Below are 17911 nucleotides of genomic sequence, written 5' to 3'. Positions count from 1 at the left end.
GTTTAATCAGAGAAATGAATAAAGAACTACTAAAAGACTACTCAACAGGGAACCTTTCAATTGTGTAAAATATCGGGGAGACAAGGAAATGCCTCAGTGGTTCTGTGAAAGCTTTAAAGACAACCCAGTTCAAATTAAACCACTACTACAATCCCAGTTAACTCCCAGACCTCTGTGAAAATAAAACCATGCCACAAAGCCTTTGAGAGCAATTTTTATTAGGGTAGCAGAATGGACCTGCAGAAAGCCTATACCAGTACTCCTGGGTGTGGTTTCACCAGTGCGCTGCTTTTATTGTGGATGTTCAACTGCACGTTTAGAATTCAGCATGGCTTAGGGAACCAGAGAGAACAAGAGCTTGATTTCCTGAGTTATCATAGGACTTCGCACTTGGATTTCTTCTCCTCAGCCTTCAGCCACACAGGTGCTGGATCCCTTTGTTCAGAGGCTGCCCCAGACACGTGCCAGCACTTTGTTTACACATCTCACAGTTTAGCAATTGGACTATGAAGAACACACCAAGAGAACTGATAGCGAGATCTGTCTTCCGTGTGACCTCTGCAGCTGGAATGGGAGCAGCTGGTGCGGCGCTGCATGGCTCGGCCGGAGCTCCTGGAATCACACAGCCCTTCCGTCCCTTCCCAGGCATCCGATCACAGCAAGGCAGACAGACGCAGTCTTTGACCTGAGAGGCTTTACAACCACAGAGTAACTATCGAGTAGCAACGAGGGCAGCAAACTAGTGCTACAGTTTTGTTTCAAATAAAATTTAGAGAATGGTAAGTTTCCATGCCAACAGACATGATCAAAGGTACAGTGACTCAGGTGATGCAGAAGTTACACACTTCAGTTTGACAGATAATTTGGCATTATTTTATTATGAATCCGAGTGAGCGTGAACTAAACAATATCAGTACCAACTTTCTGCAAATGAAGACACAGAGATGTGAAAATTTGGTAATAGTGCTCTCATAAGCCTGAAAACACTTAGGAAATGCAAGTTTCTGTAAATAAGGTGAATGTGGTTTAACTTTATTTACCTGCCAAAGAATCTGTCTAAGAACACTTAAACATAAAATTTCTTAGCTCCCTAACTTATAAAAAAATTTACTTTCAACAGAGGTGAGGTACTGGGCTGTCATTGTTTACACTAAATCAGAAGTGAAAGCCAGAGGAGAGGGATGAATGAGGAAATAGCAAATACACAAGACATTAAAACCAAGAGAGACCTACTGCTTGACACACTAGTTCTGAAAGGTTGCAAAGGCAGAGGCTGTATTAAAACTGAATTTAGGAGTACAGGCAACCACCCAGGTGTCAGGGGTTTTTTGACTCAGCTTCCTGCACATCAAAATGATATGTGCTCCCAGATACCGATGGAGCTCTGGAAATAATCCATTCACTCAGTAGCAGACCCCAGCTGGAGAGGGGGAGACAGCAGGTTGACTGTGTGGCAGTTTGTCTGTGGAGCTACGATCACACTCTGGGCTGGGGAGGAAAGGCAGCAGAGGCAGCAGAGACACGGCAAAGGATGCTCAGCTCTGAACAGAAAGGGCTCCCTTCCTTCAGCATGCGCAGGAGTGCCCCGGGGCAGCCGGAGAACGGCTCTGCCCGATGAAGCTCGACTGACACTGAACATTCACTAAATCCCCTGCCCGTGTGTTGGAACACAGCAGCAGCAGCCAAGCACACTCTGTCCCACCTTATTGCTCAGGCCTGGCCTCGAAGCGGCGCCGGGGCTGGGAACGGCTCAAGGGCCATCCCACAAACAGTGATGCTCCTGATGCATTCTGAGGGAAAACGTTCAGAGAGGACAGCAGTGCTGCCAGATTTAATTCTTGAATTCAAAATTAACATTTCCAAAATAATGATTTTAAAAGACAGTTTGTCACTTTGGTACCCCTTGGTCCCCAATTTCTGGAACTCTCCTGGACTGGTTGCAATGTTGTTCTGTGCACATTTCCCACTACTCTGCATAGGTATTAAAGATAGAAGTGAAGGAAGTTTGCAATCACATTCCACTACTTGTTTGCTACAGACTTTTTTCCCAAAGTTTTCCAAAAGCAGAACATAAGCCATATTCTAATTCAATGACGCACACAAAAACTTGGGTTTCCCCATTTAATAGACATTGGCCAGATTTACATCAGACCCAGACATTATTTCTGATTGGTTTTGTGGGGTTGGGTTTTGTTTATTATGTTACAAACTGAAGTTCAGGGGAACTTGCAACAAGTCCCACAAAGCACAGTGCAACATTTAGAAAGAAAAGTAAACGAAACTGCCAAACACTCAGTCATTTTCTGCCAGAACTGGGATATTTTTCCTAAGACATCACTTTGAGGAGGGAGTTAAAATTCAATGAATGAACTCAAGATAGTGGGAACTGCAAGGAAAAATAAGAAATGACAGCCACAACCTTTTCAATTTAAGGGCAGAATATAAGTCTAAGATATTTTTGATAAATTCTGACAAGAAAAAGAAAACAGCATACTTTAAAGTATATTGAAGCAGTGATTTTTAAACAAAGAAAGCAGAACTAGAACATCTTAAATTTTAATCCTTTCTTTACAGGTTACCTAGCCCACTTTTGATTAAGAAAACTGTAGAAAGTTAGTAACAGCCACAAGTTCACACCGAAAGGTGGCACTTGTCAATTTTCCATAGAGTCCTGCTTTACGGGGTGTCTCAAATGCACTGCTCCGATCTTCTATCATAGGTTGCTGACAGCACTTGTGTCAGATTTTAGTCCACTGGTCGCTTTTCACCATATTTCTTTGTAAACTCTTCAGCGTTCTTACAGAATTTTTTACGGTCCTTAGAGTATTCTTCAGCTAGGTCAGCCCGGAGGGGGTGCTCGGGCTGTGGATCATTCACCAGTGCTATGAGGGACTGGATTACTGTCAAAAGAAGTACAAATACCGTCAGAGACTAAGATGGTTAATTTTTCAAAATCAAAATGTAAGTAAAATTCCCTGTAAGAAAAGAGCTTTAACTGCATTTAAATACATCCCCATAAATCTCGGGCCTTTTCAAGTGCAGGGTGTGAGTAAGCTGCAGTGATATGCCAAGATTTAGTTCAATGACCATGAATGAACACCAGAAAATCGTATTTGTAAACAAAAGCAACATGAATAGAGACCAAAGTGCACTACAAATGATTTCCCATGTAACTGGCATCCCATCTAAAATCCTCTCCTATGGCTGAGGAAGAATTGAAGTTCTCAGACAAGTTCACTGAAGGGATTGGGTAAAGATGGAATGTGCACCATGAAGCATTTCCCAACACCTGTCACAGTGATGCAGCTGTGACTGAGCCTCTTCTGGAAACCCTTTTTTCCAGCTTTATTTCCCTATGGTTCTTACTTCTCCTGTGAAGAGCAGGCAAGTCTTCCCTTTACTCTCAACTGCCCAAGGCAGCCACCAGTAGAGATGCACTGGACAAACAAAGGGGTGAGAGTGGCAAGGTGCTCACAGCAATGTCACCTTCCGAAGAAAAATCATTCTTCAGGAAATGGAACTGCACCTGACATTTACACAGCGAACCTCACACCCCACAGTGCCATTTACTGCTACATTTTCCTCACACACATGCCTCACAGCCATTGGAAGCTCACAGGGATCGGGGTCCCACTGCCCAGCCACCCACAGGTGTCAGTGTTCCTGGGCAGGAATGCAAGTTCTTACAATGCTGATCACTCCAGCAGATGCTGGAACACCAGAGTGGCTTTGTTTGGGGCATCGATCTCAGTCTTCTCCACCCATGAACAAACCTCAAAACAAATACTCAAAGCCACACTCAAACCTGACGTTCGTTTCTAAACTGCTAAACAGGAACATATCTTACCACAGATCCAAGTTTAAACTGCAACAAACTATCTAAGGAATGTAGAATTGATACCAGCTTCCTTCGCAGTAACTCACCAGTCCTGGCCTGACAACTGCCATCCCATTGCTGACTGCTTATGAAACCAGCAGAAACACGGAGTGGCAATCCCTTCTCACTGAGCAAAGCATGCAAAACACTACAGAGGAAATGTGTGTTCGATAACCTTCATAACAGTAACAAGCCAGAAAAAACAGACCTGGCAGAACAGGAGCTGCCTCAGTATCCACAGCATTTGGAAACTATCCTGCCATAACAGTTGTTTTTAATATTAAGCATAAATTAATAAAAAGTACAGCAGAAAGATGCACATTTAGTATGTGAAAGGTGAGTTAATGATTTATTATGAACCTAATCTCTTCACTTTTTTGACACCTGCATGAACAAAACCAATCACTTTGATGCTGTACTAATAATGTCACATTATTTCATTGAGAAAAGCTGAGTGATTTTTCAATGCAGAAGAAATTTGAAGAAAAAGGAATAGACATTTAAGCAGGGTTGTAGTAACATTGTCACAGGTTCATAGAACCATGTAGTAACAACAGATGTTGACACTAAAACAACTTATTGAACAAAGAGTTAAGACAAACAAAAGACCACAACAGAACAGACCATGAGAGATTTGCAATATTCTGATACCCAGGATTGGTTCCAAATTCTGGTTTTGGCACAGCTTTTATTCACTCTCTTGGATAAAAATGGAATTGCTACTTCTCAGGGAGACACTGACTATTTTCTGCATGCAAACAATTGCTTCAGCAGTTCCAGCTAATGACAGCTTGTTTTTCAAGCTGGGTAGACACAGAATTCCTTTAAGTTAACTAGAAAAGGCTGATAGGGCCAAGATGGCTGCTCAGGTGCTAACAGAAACCTTCCACACATTCCTTCCATCTCCTCTCTCCCAAGGATCTTTGTCCTGTATCATCAGGGATAAATCTACAACAAGTTTAAGATCTTGGCCGTCCTATTTCAGAGGTTCATTTTGCTGCCACCTCCATTTTCACCAACATTTGGCTGCTTCATCTCTTCTAAAACAACAACAGGAATTTTCCTGTTTTGTCTTTGGGCAAGATCACACAACTGGAAGTACTTTCATTAGCATGCAGGAGTACACAGAAAAAAGAAATCTTAAGTACAGGACTGCTTCTCATCAGGAACACAGATCATGTGAAAACAACCTTAAAGAAAAGCCTGGAAGAGAGAAATATTTTCTCCTGGTGTCACTGAAGCTCTAGCACTGCCCTAAACTGCTACTCATTTGAATGAATACTCTTAAAAAATAGGCAGTTTGCTTTCTATATGTACAATAATAAAAGCTTAATACCCAACTACTCAGTAGCTGCCAGACAACACAAAATTCTCACCCCAACAACTAATGCAAGCAACAAGAGGAAAAAACCCTACTTATATTACACTCAAGTCTGCCACAGAACCTGATGAAACTTTTTTCCTTACTATATTTAAATTCTTATCAAAGACACTCTACACAGCAAGCCTGAGAGCAATGACCTTTTAAGAACTACAAGTTAATCTGTGTTATTATTTCAGATTTTGTTTATGACTCCCTTGATATTTCAACCCCTATGCTCAAATCACTGAACCACGTGGCAGATTTTAAAATATACAAAGCCTTGAGGTTTTACACCCTTTCTTTCAAACATGCAGAGATTTATTGAACACCTCTGGATTCTAACGTCACTGATTAAAAAGAAACACAGAGTAAGCCCCCACCAACTATCAGCAGAATTTTAAAGTATGCCGAGGACACTTCCTTAATGAACTCCTCAGTCATGAAGAGTTTTGTGGTTTCCTGGAGCTGGAAATGCCACTTCAGTGCCAGTACCTCACAGTCCAGTAACAAAATGAGATCCCACAAGAGCTATACTCTGTGCTCACCACATGTGATTCATGACACAAGCCTTAAAATGAATATACCCTCAGAGCACTGAGAAGCTGACAAGTGAAACATTATTAGCTTTAAATTCAAAACACACTACAAAGTTTCTCAGTACCCAGTTCTTTTTCCACACGGAGTCCTACCTTGGTCAGTTTTGGTTGCTGGCTTCCAGTTTTCAGCACTAATTACTGGCAGACAAACCTGCCCCTTTTCATCAATGTTAGGGTGATAGATCTTTGTTTTAAATGTAATCTTAGGAGGTTTGAATGGATATTCTGCTGGGAAGTTGATTTCAATTCTGAAGGCTCCTTTATCATATGGAGGATTGTCCTGCAACAAGAAGGCAGAATGTCAGTGTGGCACATGCTAATGGACTCAAGGGAAAAACAGACTTGGATTTCTCTGATCTCTTGAATGACCTCTTTGAAAGGCACTTTCCACCAACACTACTGCCAGGTTTATGTGTCAGGAAACATCAAAACCTATGTGAGAGGCAATGCAACCTGCACATTTGCATCCACCCTGGAAAAAGCAGGCTGCCATTATCCTACAGCTGGCTGACATTTCTATTGGTAAGAAAGCATCCAACTCCATTTACTTCCAACCCAAGGCCCTCTCTAGTAAGTAGTTTTATTCCCAGATTCGTGTTTCAAAAAACACAGTAAACCCATTCCAAGACACAAACAGCAAGCCTGACAAGAGAAATGGGTTTCTGAACAGTTATTTTGTGTGTCTCACAATATGGTGGCACAAACAGCAAAGCAATTTGATTTGTCAGTTCTCCCTAAATGTTTCAAGAACGTTTTTGTGCTGACTACACAAAAATCTGCTGAGCATTCATTGGTACTAAAGATAGATATTCACTGTGTTTGCTGATGAGAACATTCTGAATTTGTATGCAGTTTTAGCACCCACTCTTATCAGATCAGTTTTGAAGGAGCAGGATGAGAGAACTGTGAAGTGAGCAAAGCAGTTCTTCATGCTAAAACAGAAAAAACAATGCCCAGAATTTCACTTAGAAAACCCTGTTAGACTATTGATACTGATGCTTCAGATACTGCACAAAAGAGGCAGAACAAAAATAAACCATTGCTACATTTAAAGCATATGAAAATACTGTTCTGCACTGAAAACATTAACTATGGAATGAAGCCTTTCCAAACACTCTGGGAACATGAATCAAAGGATGAGAGTTTCCAGTTGGTGTAAAGTATAATCACACACATTCTTCATTAGCAACCAGACCATTCCCTGCAATCAATTCCACTCCAGAATTTACCAATACTTGAGGGTGGGGAGCGTTCTATTAAAATATTTGTCAACAGAAAACATTTAATTTTAGGCTCATCCATGTGGTGAATTTTAGGCTCAACCATGTGGTTGTGTGTTTGTAAGAAACACAGCACAGTTTCTGCCAGGGGGAGAAGCAACTACAGCAGTTTTAAAATCACTTTTTACCCAAGCAATCCTAAAAGCTTTGGAAGTTGAACTAATAACTTGTGGTGGTGGTGGTGGTGACAGCTTAGGTAGTCACCGCCCTCTTCGCCTACAGCTCAATTGTTCTTGCCTCCATCACGTGCTGTAATTTGTGAGGATGTTCAGTGAACTGACACAGGAAGTCACCTGCCTTAAAAACATCCATTTTCTTCACTGTACCTCACCAACACATTGAGCTAAAGATGTAAGTAGAGTATGCAAGCAACTAATTTCCAATTATTTGTTGTATTTGTTTTGACACTGACAAAGAGAAACAGAATTTAAAATTCTGAAACACAACTTGCATTCACCTGGAACATTTCTGCTCTGCAAAAGTTTGTCCATAGACAGCAGTTTTGATTAAGTGAAACAAAATTCATAGTACACCAATGGTACCTCTTACGAGAACAAGGAGCCTGGGCTAGATCATTTGTTTTGATGTTGAAATCAAACAAATAGGGTACCTTGGCCACCCACAGGACACAAACTACTTCATTCTACAATTTAGAACAGGAAAAGAAGTTGACCAGATATCTTCAATTTGCTTCTCAATTGAGTGAGCACCCTTAAAAACTAACATTCGTTCTGAAGAACAAAATATGTTACCAACAAGAGCTTTTAAAGCTTTACAGTTCACCTTTACATTATCTTTCACAGTAATTCTGTATGAACACTATTAAAAATAGTAGCCATTATCTTTCACAACTCCATTAAGCAGCTGACCAAGAAATGCCTAGTTATAGCATTTAATAATCAGTAACTGGTTAGTCCTGCTGAAGTGTGTGTCTTTAAGCCCTAAGCAAGAACATTTGCTGAAATGGAAACAGCATGTGAAGCAGAAACACAGAGAAAAAAAATTAAAATTTCAATGAGCTCATGTATTGCATTTTTAAGCCATCAGCTCTGGTACCAAAGCTAAAGAGACAGTAACACTAAAACACCTTTTGCATATCCTCAGAATAAAAACTTACACTACTCTTTGAACACAAACAACACATTCTAAATTACTATAGGAAGTGTAATTTCATAACAAAATTCTCCCTTAACTTTACTAGCAGTGAATTTGAGGCTATTTGCCCCGTAACAGGGCATATTACAAACCAAAAGGCAGGTCTGGAGCACAGTTCACTGCACCAACATTTAAACACTTGTGATGCTGCAAAGCTTTGCAAAACAAACACCACACTCATCCTCTGTCGAACAGAAACTTAAAAAGAGGTGCTGCACACCACACATTCCTAATCTTAACAGGAACAAACAGGTATTTTTGTGTTTTGCTTTATTAATCATATTTACCAACCTTATACTGCTTCAAAGTATTATCAAAGCACTAAACTGTTACACACGAACCACAAAGTGGCTGATTAAAGCAAGCTGTTCCTCAGCTCTGTCAAATTTCAGTGTCAGATCCCGCTTGCTTTGTTTGCAGGAGAGGTGTCAGCCACTCCAAGGAATCACTTGCAGGCACATAAGTAAACAGTAAACGTAATGTATTCCACAGCATTCAAAGTGCAAAAGCCCAGCCATTACCTCAGCCTGTGCCATGTGAACTCCAGAGCAGCCTCTGACTAACGAGGCACGGGCACTGCTACAGAGATGCCTCATAGTCTTACTCATATAATAAAAAGACAGACTTACACTGGTTGGGGAGGCTCTTTGGTAGCACTCACAGAAAACCACAACTGCTGCCCCCATGGCCCATCCCCTATTGCTGCAGATTAAAAATAGCTCTTAGAACCAAGCCAGCCATGTGGGAAATACAAGAGGTGAAAATCCAAATGACTTTCAACCAAGAAACCAACACATCGCGTTTCTTGCTCTACCCTTAGTAACAAATCCCTCTCTATTTGACTAATAAAAATGGTTATCTACTTTGATTAAACACTCTATTAGAAGATTGTAGTGCTTTTAAAAACATTAAGTGAAATAGGTTTATTTTGGCACTAACTAATGCCTAAATAAAGATACTACTTTCTTTTAAAGAGCTCACTTCTGAAAATCCTAACCTTTTCCTTGCATCGAATTTTCCCCAACACTCAATTTTATCCTAGTAATAAATCTAGTAAATTAAGAAAACACATATTAAGGAGCAAAAGTATTTCATATTTCCTTTCTTTTTTCTACGATCATGTAGATTTTGTACTCTAGGCCTAATGTAAAACCAAACTTCACTTGCTTCCCCCTTCCAACACCTCTCCCAGCAGCTCAGTGCCATCACTGAGCTCCAGCCATGTGTCAGCCCAGGCCTACAATAACGAATTATTTCATGGTCACCAGCAGCACTACTGAGCTGTGGATTTATGAGATACAAATGATCCTCATTTTATTTTAAAGCTCATAAGGAGTAGTCTGTACTCACAGGAACAATAAGCCCTTGCCAGGTCAATAAATTAGCTTCATCAACCTGGATATTACGGAAGTTTTTCATTCCACATTTGCGGATTTCTTCAAGCTCCTGAAAAGCAAAGCAAAGTGTTAAGTGTAAGTTATTAACTGTATTAAGAAAGATGCTCACACTTATTTTTCAAAATGCTTAAAGGTCAATGTGGGTTTCTTTAATTAGTGGCGGCAACCGATACAAATAGAAGAGAAAATTTTGCACCTGTAAAAAGTAAAATTCCCTGAGATAAGGTACTGAAACACTTTCTGATATGTGAGGAGAACACAAAAATGTCTTGTTATTAACATCATTATAGACACAATGAAGCAGAAGTATTAAAAAAATACATTTAAAAATGTTTTTCTATCCCAAATATAAATCAGTGCCTTTAGTCACAGAGTATTGATAATACTGCGAGGTGCGGAAATAAAATGCCTCTTAGGACTTGTCTGAAGGAGAACAGTGATTTGGAAGAACTATTTCGTAATAGTTTTAAACAGGGATAAAACCACTGAACAGGCCAATTATTTCAACTGAAAATTAATAAATTCCTGCATGAACAGCTTAAATTGATCCAAACCCAGAAAAATATCAATCTAAGCCAAACAAGCCTTGTTTAGAGCAGTAACTTGGAAAGATTCAGCTTTCTCCCTGTTTAGTACCTCAAAGCTTACAGTACACATTAAGATTCCTCTCTTTAAAGCTGTGTCAGTCTTGAGCAAGGTTACCTTTCTGCACCAGCAAACTATTTTTAATCAATTAGCGAACCAAGTATCACCAAAATAAGTATTTCAGCATTTTTATATTTAAAATGATGTTTAAGCCCTACTGTAGGGACTGTTTCCTAAAGTATTTCATAGGACCTAAAAAGAAACACCTCAAGATTCCACTTTTATTTCCCCCACAACGATTACAGTCCTTTGCTGTTGAACTCTGCCATTTTATCTTTAAAGATGAGAATTTAACCAAATATGAATTCAAAAGTCATCCACAGCAAAACATAAAAGTTTCCCAGTGCTTTCAAAACTGCAGCACATGCCTGGTGGCTGCATAGGTTAGGAAAAATGTTGCTTATACAGCAGCACTGGTGTGCTCTGACAGCACTCAGCTCTGCACTGGGTGCAGCATCTTGCAAAATTAGGCTAGATATAATTAAGATAAACCCACCGATTACAAGCAAAGGCACTACACACTGAAAAACCAAGAAAGATCAGTTTTCCTGCTATAAGTGCTCTACTGTCCACAGTTTGTTTTCCACAACAGCTCTATGTTCATCTTGGATGAAACCTTTCTGCATTTGACTGGCAGATTTAATACCTGCAGTAACGTCTTGCATGAATTCAGCATCATGACAAAATTCAAACCCAAAGGGAAAATGAGAATTCCAAATGCACATGAAACAAAAATCACGAGAGCCACATATCAGAAAATGAACGTTTATATTCCTACCCACTGCACCTGCTAAAGAGCATACTCTGAACACGGAAGTTTAACCTTGGAGGCTTGGATACTGAACTGATGCCTAACACTATCTTCATGACACTAACACTGACTACTTAGTCTAGACCCATGGATTAATCCCCAAATTCCACTGCTGCTCAATTTATGCAATGTCACAGACAGTTTGGGCGTATTTTTTAAAGAGCTAAGAGGATTATACTATTTCCTTAAAGGAGGAAAACATAAACCCCCCAAAAATAATCCCATGAAGCATATTTATAGGGATAGAGAGCAAACCAAAATATTCAAAAGAAAATAACCTTTATGATCGCAGCTCTAAAAGGTGCTTTATCATCACTCAAAGTGCAAATCCCCACAGTGCCCTACTCTGAATGCTCCTGCACAAAGCAGCAGCTCAGGGAGAGCCAGGCGGATCCCTGGGCTGACTCTGCCCCGACAGGGTCAGAAGAGTAACTTGCTCTGAACTGAGTTTTGCTGCTCACTCCCATCACATACAGAACTGTGAAGTCCTGGCAAACCACTACTCCACAGCATGTAAAAGGAATAAATTCCATTCTACACTAGATGTAACACATCAAACATTGGGAACAAAATAAGCTAATTAAGCAGTGGGTATTTAAGCATGAATAAACGTGCATCATCCCAAGTGCCTTCACTCTAAAACAAGGCAAGGAAAATGGGTTTAGACTATTTGCCAATTACTATATTAAAAACATTATGCATATGACAGAAATCTCCCCCATTATGCCCAGTGCGACTGCAGCTTCCATGCAGGAGCTTTTGTCCCAGGTTCAGACAATAGCATTATACTGCTGCTGGCCCAGAGAGCAATTGTCCAGATGCAAAAAAAGGAAGGACTATGACTCCATAATTCAGGTATGTTATTAAGCTAATAAAACAAATTAGAAAAGCGTGGCTTCACATTTCTGGAAAATTAAACACCTACATTTAATAGTTAGATTCAGGTTAAAAAACTGGATGCTGAATTAAGAAGTGCAAGCATCCCATACAGAAACAATTATAAAATTGTAAAACTTTCTATGCAATGAAAAGTTTAAAATAAATATGCAAATTTTTTCCCACTTTTCCTCAAGTCCACCACATGAGAGAGGGAAATAAACAGTACAGAGGCACTAAAAAACTAGACAAAAATTATTCAGGCCATCTTCCTCTTTAAACTGACATGTGAGGCCTTTGCAGGAAACCACTTCCAAAATCAAACCCGTGGTAAATTACTGGAGTGTGTCAGGCCTGTACTCTGCCCTTCTCCTGCGGGAGGAGCTGACAGCTGAGTGAGGGATAGCCAGGGATAAACCCGGCAGTTCCGCGCCTCACACGCAGCCAGGACTGCAGACGTCAGGGACAATCAAGCCACCTTAGCCAGGCACCCACCTCAACTACGGGCTTAGATTGCAATTTATAGTAGAAATTACTTTTCTCATACTAGGAGGAGTGTTTCAGACTTCATATGTCACTCCAAATGAATCAACTCCATGGTGGAGCTCTTTACAAACAGCTTTTTAGCCACTACTGTCCCCACAACTGCAATGTAACACTACACAAGCCGTGCCTTCAGGAGCGGTAAGAGCTTCACCATTCACAATTTAAGAGTGTGAGGGGAGGTTGTTTTAGTTTTTTCTTCTGGCAACTCCCAAAACCCATAATAAAGATCTAACTGCCTCAGGGCTATAGGGAGACAGACACAACTGCAGTATAAAAGTACTGTTAAAAAAGTGAATGAGCTACTAAATACTTTCAAGCAGCACAGATTAAAAGCTAACAATACGTTTAACATGGGCTTGAGCACCTCCAAAGGGACAAAAACTACTTTATGAGGTAAAAAGATAAACTCCAGATATTTATTTCAAAGTAATACTTACGAGTCTAGGCAGACAGTAAATAGATTAATTCCTTTTCTTGTCCTCCACCCCTTAATTTTGTCAAGTAACATAATTAAAGGAGCACAGGAGGAGCATAACTAAAGGTTAGATGACTGCAGTAAGAATTTCAATCAGTCTTCATTCCCCACTCTTTTATCAACCTTGCATGTGACCTTGCTGCATTGGTTTCTCCAGTTGAAAAACTGAAATATCTTAGTTCATGGGGTCTCTTGAGAGATGATATTTGTAATTTGGAAATGTTCAGACAAAGTGTTATACACAGCACATCAAATGGAGAAAACGTTGTTTCAGAGGTGGTACCTGATCTTCAAGTATATAATGCTGAAAGTAGTCATAAAAGTACATACTACTTCCATATACAATCATTAAAGGTTTAAAATTGTCATTTTCAATACTGTGTAATCATTTGTGCTGCTCAAATAAAAAAATCAAATGTTTGAAAGCAGAAAGAAAAGCAGCATCAGCTTAAAATGTAGCTAAGTCTTTTAAAAACCCTGCAACTGTTTTGTCTGTGCATCATTCAAGTTTTGGGACTTCTCTAAAAACCCAAGCCAGACAGGAAAATGCAGTGAAGGCAAATATTTGTAAGAGTGCAATCCCAGAATACAGGAATAAGTGTAAGAGCTCATACTGACTTTAGTAAGTTCTTCATCAAGCCCAGAATGCTATTAAATTCACAAATAAAAACAAAAGTCTCCTGAAATAACTCTAAACCATTATTACAACTTATATTTACCTGTTCATGAATACAGTCTCTAAAATATGCCTGTAAGTCAAACAGCTCCAAAACACTGATCAGGAACTGGCCAGTTTCACTTTCTGGATTTACAGTACAGAGAAGCATTAATAAAACACCTTAAAATCTGATTCTACCACACAAAAAAAAATTCCATCACAAATCCAACCAAAAAGACAAATAGAATTTCTTATAAAAATCAGCAGTAAGTTTCCTCTGCAACATTACAGCCCATATATTCACATGTCTTATTGACTGAGCAATTCTACTTTTTGGCAAAGTATTTTCATTTGATTAAAAATCCTTTTGTCAGTTCTCAGTTTCAAAAAGGGAAAATGCATCGATATTCTCACTTCTGCCTAAGGACAATCATACGTTGCTCAAAACCATATTTCCCTGACGTTTAGATCAATTTAGAATTATTTTTCAAGTATCAGAGTTGTTCCAAACCCCTTTATTTGGGAGCACTACAGTGTTTACAGGACCGCAGCATCCTGGAGATTGCAGGCCACCTACCTGGGTGTGGTCCCATGTTTGTGTTTTATCATGGAGTTAAACAGTTGCATAAATGTTTGACTATGCAACTACGGAAGCAGAGTAAAAACAATAAAATTAAAATAATTGTCTACGTATCTCACTTCGTATGTAAGGTGTTATTTATTCTTTAAATCTATTTTCAATTTCTAACGCTAGAGATACTTTTGAACATCTAAAAACCAGGAAACCAAAGCATGGATCTTACAGACACCTGAGCTCCATCCCAGGCAGCCACCATCGAAGGACACAGCTCCACACCTGCAGCAGCACAGCCTTCTCCAACAGCACCCAGGCACTCTGTGGGACGTGCAGCTCAGCACCACACGTTACTACCCCTGCAAGTACTCTGAGTGTCCAGCACCAGAACAGCCTAACCTCTGCAACTCCCTACAGCATTTAGCTATGGATCCAGCAAGAACGGCTTCTTTTACATCAGTAGGTGGCAACTGTGCAAAGTCTTTCCTTGAAGTCTCTGGCATGACTCCAGGAGATCCACGTTCCCCATCATACATGTCTGGAGACAATTTCCTTTCTACAAGAAAGGGCCATGAAGCCCAGTACTGCCCTTCAAAGAGAAGCCTTAGATCCTCTCCTAAATCTAATCACTCCATATTTGCCTGTTTTAACCCTGAGAGACTGTCCACAACACCGCATCCTTGACAAAGCTTGTGGGCTTTATTCCCACTGCTCACGTTTCATGAGGAGTCAGGATTCAACTGGGGCTCTTTGAAGAGGTGTAATGGTGGCTGACAGATCAAACCTCCACCTCAGATCTGGAGTATGAGTCATTAGCCATGTTTCACATTTTTGCTAAGCTAGGTGTGCTCCTGGACCGGCACACCTCCACAGAGCTGCTGTGAATCAGTGGAGAAGGCTTCATTTAGATGGCACTATTTGATGGGATAAAGCTCGTCAGAAAGAGGCCATAAAAAAGGTCTTTGGCCTAGGGAACGTGATTTGTTCAAGCACACCCTCAGATAACAAACCCATCTTGATCTCTTTATAACGTGAATTCATGTTTAAAATTGAACGGTACAAGTACAATGGCAAAATTTGTAATGCTTGTTTCACACAGAGGTTTGTGAACTGAAGATGCAAATGGCTTCCCCAGCTGGAAAAGGGCATCCATTCCCACCTGGACAGTGGAAACGACTCCCAGTTTCCTACAGGCAGACTGTGTTATTATGGATGTACTACATCCAGTCTCTTTGAGCCATGGTGATTAATATGAATAACTATGATGCATGACTTGAGTCCAGAAAAAATGCAGTACTTCAAAATGTTGGCAAGACCTTAAGGAAACAGGAATTGCTTAATTTTATATAACTATAAAAGGTTGAAGGTTTAGTCTAATTTATCAAAGACAAGCTTGCTTATTTAGCTCAAAGAAAAGACAGTTAGTGCTTATCCTAAATTATTTTAAAGGTAATTGAGTGACACAGTGAAAAACCCTATTTTCTTTAGTTATAATCACTCATCATTCCAAGACCCTGACAAAGACACCCCAAAGACTCTTCCCAACTGCAAAACTTCAACAGTGAAAGACTTTAAATCAAAGTGGACCTGTGAATTTGGGACTTCAACAGTGATATCAGGTTGATACACATGTGAGTTTGGACCTTCACATCATGCTGCAGCAATCCCGATGACATCATCCCTACGAGAGCTCTACTTTGTTCCTACGGAGATGAATGGCAAAACCAGAGCCATTTGGGCTGCCTTGACTCCCCAGAGCAGGAAGGGAGCTGCTTATTTAACAGCCTCTGCAAGCTATGTGACAGAGCATCCCACAGCTCTTGAACTGCATAAAAACCACACACAACATGAACAACCCACAGATATTAAGCAATAAAAACAAAAGTGAAAATATAAGCAGTAAGTTATCAATGTCTCCTTCATTCCCACACCACTCCCTCCCAGAAACAACTGCCACACCAATTTTCTAGAAAATAAGGTTACATTATCAAAACTTCTTTTTATTGTATTTTAGTGGGAGACTGAAGTACTAACTAATGCTTCAGAAGTACAGTGAAAATAAGGAGAGGGACTGAAAAGCAAGAGGCACTGAAAATATTAAGAACAATTTTTCTTGCCTTTCAGATTTTTATTTTCTATTTTAAATTTAAAAAATTTTGAATATATATATTATTCCAACCAGAGTAGTAGTAACGTACTTTTGAACAATTACTGCATTTTTCCAGAATAGGCAGAAAAGCTGCCTTACAAAAATAGTAAACAGCCATTTAATTTTATATCTGAAACTAAGGGAAACCTATTTGAGTATAAAGCAAGAGACATAGTGATTACAATTCTAAAGCCCTGACAAAATACAGCAGCTATCAAAAATGAAATAAAAAATGAATTCCATCTCACCAGGATCCTTAAGGACAATGAAAGGTTTAGGCCTACTGATTTTTAATAGATATGAATGACACTGCACACAGTGTATCTACTATTTAATTTTTAAATGCTCCATAGAAGATTTAAACCAACAAAATGAGCCTTATAGAAGCACTGCTGAGCTATTTGTTTCTTCCAAAATATCTAAGTTATAATGGTTATTTATATATCTGCACCATTAAGGAAATGCAACTTCAGGATGTGCCACAAACATGTCCTGGTGAAATCCCAGCCCTGCTGGGGGTCCACATCCTTGAGGCCAGCTGTAAAACTGGTATTAAAGGATTAAGTTTAACAGAATCACCCAAGTATCTGTCAAATCCCAGTGCAGTGTTACTCTGCACCCCACAGGGGCAGGTTTTTTAATAAGGCTGAAACATTGCTCAACAGTTACAGGGTCTTTCCCCTCCATTTCCCAGGACTGGCCTGTAAAGTTCATTGATCTCCTCACAGGCACTTTGCATGCAAAACCTGTTGGGTTCTGCCACAGCATTTTACAAATGAATAAATTTTATGTCACTATGTACACATGTTCTAGGCAGAGCTCACTGCTTACAGTTTGTGACGTTAATTAGCAACTAAATACAGCACATAAAATACATTTGTGTGCTTTGGGGGCAATGGTTACCATTTTCCTTCTAAGAAGTGCCTTCCTTCTCAAGAAAAATAACGAGAAACATAATCCCGCGTAGTATTTAAACCTAAACTATACGTGCTCTTGGTTAAAGCCCAACTGGGGCCGAGTTTCCATTTCCAAGTATCATCCACGGTTCAGAACAAATAAGAGCGAAGACAAAAACATTACCACGTCCGCAGCGAATGAAGAAACTTCTGAACCCAGGTCCATGTTTCTGTGTGATAAACCTCTTACTCATACAAGGAAGAGGTTACTCTCCGAAACAACGAAAACGAAATTATTTCATCCCTGGGCGTCTGGGGACGGTTCCTCACCGGGGCGAGCGCGGGGGAGCGGCGAAGCCCCCCGCAGGGAGGAAAGGAGGAGAGGGCGCTTTCCCTACGAGCCCTCCCCGGCAGGGCCACCGAGCCGTCCCGCCGCCCCGGGGATGCCCCGGCCCCGGGCGGCGGCGTTTCCTTCCCCCCGTCCCTTCCTCTTTGCTTAGTCACCCTGGAGCCCCCCGAGCGAGGGGGTCGGGGCGGCCCGCGGCGCCCGCCCAGCGCCCCCGCCCAGCCCCGGGCGGCAGCCGGGCCCGCGGGGCGCTGCCAGAGCGCGGGG

The 17911-nt window shown here is 40.5% G+C and overlaps 2 protein-coding genes across 2 annotated transcripts in view; one reads left to right on the top strand and one right to left on the bottom strand.

The window, feature by feature from the left end:
* Positions 1–16132, top strand: part of YDJC (YdjC chitooligosaccharide deacetylase homolog) — a 30509-nt gene extending 14377 nt beyond the window's left edge. The window contains exon 6 of the mRNA XM_042034703.1: positions 14434–16132. Within this exon, the coding sequence (XP_041890637.1) occupies positions 14434–14677 (244 nt within the window). The 3' untranslated portion in view covers positions 14678–16132. The remainder of the gene's footprint in view (positions 1–14433) is intronic.
* UBE2L3 (ubiquitin conjugating enzyme E2 L3) overlaps positions 199–17911 on the bottom strand; it is an 18315-nt gene continuing 602 nt past the window's right edge. Inside the window, exons 2-4 of the mRNA XM_042034704.1 lie at positions 9622–9717; positions 5930–6116; positions 199–2900 (exon numbers count right to left, since the gene is read on the bottom strand). Of these exons, the coding sequence (XP_041890638.1) occupies positions 2746–2900; positions 5930–6116; positions 9622–9717 (438 nt within the window). The 3' untranslated portion in view covers positions 199–2745. The remainder of the gene's footprint in view (positions 2901–5929; positions 6117–9621; positions 9718–17911) is intronic.

Source organism: Corvus kubaryi, unplaced genomic scaffold, assembly GCF_017639235.1.
Source record: "Corvus kubaryi isolate FWS band 111438036 unplaced genomic scaffold, C.kubaryi_AGA036_p1.0 37382, whole genome shotgun sequence".
NCBI lineage: Eukaryota > Metazoa > Chordata > Aves > Passeriformes > Corvidae > Corvus > Corvus kubaryi.
This window is presented reverse-complemented; position numbering and strand designations above follow the sequence as displayed.